This window comes from Trypanosoma equiperdum, assembly GCF_001457755.1.
Source record: "Trypanosoma equiperdum strain OVI genome assembly, contig: ctg_1521, whole genome shotgun sequence".
NCBI classification, from domain to species: domain Eukaryota; phylum Euglenozoa; class Kinetoplastea; order Trypanosomatida; family Trypanosomatidae; genus Trypanosoma; species Trypanosoma equiperdum.
In genome coordinates, this window is record NW_027123529.1 from 3,555 (window position 1) to 7,070 (window position 3,516).

A 3,516-nucleotide genomic window follows, 5' to 3' on the forward strand; every position below is an offset into this window, starting at 1 on the left:
GCTGTGTTCTTCCGTATTACCGCTTATTTTGTTACGTCATTCCCTGTTTTTTCCTTTTTACTCCTCAGGTTATTTTTCCACAGATAGCGTTTCAACTCCATTTTTCCACACACTGTACTCTTTCTCCGTCGCTGTATCCTCCATTGACTGCCTGTCTATGATTATGTCCATCCTCATATTTGTGCTTTAAACGCCGCATGTTACATCATCATCTTTACGTTGCCGTTTATAGAAGTTGCTGTGCCGCCCTTCGTTCTTACAATCCGTCGTATTCACCCAGTTCTTCTTATTGCACAATTGCAGTACCTTCAATTGCTTCTTTTCCCCTTCAATTTTTTGTTCTCCATTAATATTATTATATTATTTTATACATATTCAACACTCACTCCTATAATCATACCAATTATCCATAAAATAAAAAATAAAAAATAGATAAATTAGGATATTTCTGAATAATACTTTTGTTTGTATCACATTAGTCTATTAGTTTGCACTATATGTTACTTTTACACTATATTTTTTATATTTTACACAAATTCACTAATTTTCACATTTTTAAAAGGTTTTATTAAAATGTTAAAATGTATCAAGGTTTAGAATGTTTAGCAAATTTACTCGAAGTAGAATATTTCCATAATTTCCATAAATTTCATAAAATGAACCAAAAAATTTTAAAAACTTAATTATAGAAGAAGAAAATCGAACAAAAGAGAAGCTTTAATAATAAAATAATTTATTTCTGTGGTGTTTGTTACTCCTGTTCCTTCCACTTCAACTGCCTTCTCTTTTGCTACGCAAGTTTCACCTTTGAATTCACACCCATCTTCTGTTTTGCAGTTTTCTTTGTCTGTTATTGATTCGCATTTCTTCTTTTGCGAATCTGTCGTTTCTGCCGCCTCTGTGCTTGTCGCTGTTTTGATGCTTCTTGCCAAGTTTCTAGCTGCTAGGTATGCACTGACTTTCCCTACTTGGTCTCCTTTCGCAATATTTAACAGTGTATCGGTTACGTCTATTGTATCCACTTTTATGTTTTTCTTGTCGGTGTTAATGTCGTTTTTGTATTGCTTATCGAATGTGCTTTTGTCCTTTGCAAATGTTTTTTCGATCAGTTGTTTTTTTTCCTCTTGTGAGAGGTCGGATATCTTCTTAGCTATACCATTCGCCGCAGCAGCCGCGATAAGAGCGGCTGGTTCGTCTTGTAGGCTTTCTATTGTTACGTCGGCTATGGTCTTTGTTGCCTGCGTTTTGTGCGTGATTGCTACACACAGGACGTGAAGCAAGTAATCCGGTGTTCGCGTCGCCCACTCTTTGTTTAGGTTTCGTTCCTTGCATTTGTCTCGTGTTTCTGGGTTATCGAAGAGCGCCGTCTTTGCTAGAGTAACCGTTGCTTCCCCAATCGTCAAGGTGGCGCCTAGAATGTTCGTGGCCGAGTCTGCAGCGGTGTTGGTCTCGGTGCAGTAACCCTGTGTGCTTGACGCCGAGTTGTATGAGCCCGCGGTGCCTTGTGATTGCGCGCTTACTGTGATGGTCTGCTTTTTGAAGACTGCTTCAGGCGTCAGTTTCACTTTGCCTATCTGTTCTGGTTTGATATTGGCTGTTGTTATCTCGCCCAGGTGTTTTTCTTCTAGCGAGCAGTTTTCTGGCTCTGCCTCTGCCGGTGTGAACACTGTATCGCAGTGGTGTGTGCCTGCTTTGGGTGTGTTTTCGCCGCCTTTGTAGTTGCTTTGTGCCGCTGCTGCTGCGGCTTTCATATGTTTGCTGCGCAAAACGTACAATTGTGCTGCGCGGTCTCGAAGTGCCACTATGGCCGGTGTAATTTTTCTGTCGTTTTCTGCTGCTGCCTGCCTCTTGCTTCGGGCGTAACTTTCCGCTATTGCTGCGAGTGCTTGGTGTCCGAGTGCTTTGTCGTTATCAAGGGTGTAAAGGGCTGCAAGTCTGTGGGCGGCTGCTAGATCACCCTCTTCGCTTGCTGCGCTGTATGCCGAAGTAACCGTGGCTTGGAGTTTGTTTGCTAGTAATGTGTTGTATTGAAGCTCATGGCAAATGGTACTCGAGGCTTGCGTTGCCTCATCCTCGCCCGCCGTTACAGCTGCTTTAGCTGCAGTAACTGTAAATACAAATAGGATTGCTGCTTGAATCTTCCATTTGAGGGCTGACATTTTGTGGTCTCACTCCTTGCCGTCGCTAAGTTGGATAAGAATACTGCTTTCTCGTGTATAAGGAGTTTTCTCTAATATTACTTTTGTTGCTGCTGAGAAGGTTGGAAGGAAGGTTTTACCACTTTCTTTCTCCAAGTGACTTTCTGGCCTTTGTTTTCGTGTCCTCGTAACAAAATATTATTTGCGGTTAAGCTTCGATGGCGCAGGAAGTGTCGTGAAAAAAATGCCATTCAGTTCTAATTGCTCAAGTTGACTCTATCTTCAATGTTTTCCAAACTAATTCTTATGACTTCCATAAATTTTCACAAAACAGACTCTTTGCTATTTACTCGTACGTTTTGCTGCTGCTGAATTCTCTGAATATCATACATTTACCATGTGATGCTTTTGAAAAACCTATATCCCATGCTAGTTAACAGTGTTTGACCATCATTTCTCTGACAACCAGCTCATTCACTAGCTGTGATGTCTTTTTACACAGTCTTGGTCACAATTTAGCGTCTTCATCTGTCACAGCAGCGCTTCCCTCCGATGTTTTGTACTAGTGATACTGAAAAGGGAGATATATGCATGCTCAGGTTTGTCATCACAGTACCGCTTACAGAAAAGTAAAAAAAGTGCATAAAACTAGAAGTTACGTGTTTCTGCGTTGTTTGATGCTGAATAAAAGTTACTACAGACTGCATTTTCCGAGGCATCAGAGTTTATATAGAACACTACTCGGTTAAGGTACTTAATACCTATTTTAAGATCCAAACTATACCATTCTATATTTATACCCAAATCATCTTACACTTACAACTGGTTTGTATCAATTAATTCGTATTTGCTCTTGATGTGCCTCCGCATCTTCAGCGGCGATATACCGCTGAATCTTCGCTAAACCGCATAACATTGAGTTTTATGCCTGTTATACTGGCTTATTGTCGTTATTTTTCATCTATTTCTTTCCAACGTCTGTCCTGTTTGACTTCTTTTGATTTAACGTTTCTTGGTACAGTTCGCCAATGCTACGTAATTGTGTATTATTATATAAGCCATACACTCTTTTAAAGGGATTAACGGTTTACCTTTGAACAAGCAGTGGAGGTGAGAGTATCAGCACAATCGTTGTGTACTTCATATGAAGCTCCTTCATACCTTGCTGCACGCGCTACGTTTAGCAGTTTTTTCGTTTTAATCATCTTTCTGCTGTGAACAGTAATCCATTAATATTTCCAGAATTAAAATTCTCCTCCAGATAATATTATGTTTTTTCCACGTATGTTGCCCATTATCACTATATCCGAAAAGAAGAATTTGAAATTGCCACACACTCACCCAATTCCTTATTCATGATTTTGTCCCTTCTTCTCCC

At 40.0% G+C, this 3,516-nt stretch overlaps 1 protein-coding gene across 1 annotated transcript; it reads right to left on the reverse strand.

Moving 5' to 3' along the window:
- Positions 1-683: 683 nt before the first annotated feature.
- On the reverse strand, positions 684-2,159 carry TEOVI_000888700 (uncharacterized protein; the record flags this gene model as incomplete). The annotated part of the gene is made up of 1 exon (XM_067221961.1): positions 684-2,159. One exon carries the CDS (start codon positions 2,157-2,159, stop codon positions 684-686), a length of 1,476 nt encoding a protein of 491 aa, XP_067078062.1.
- Positions 2,160-3,516: the final 1,357 nt, after the last annotated feature.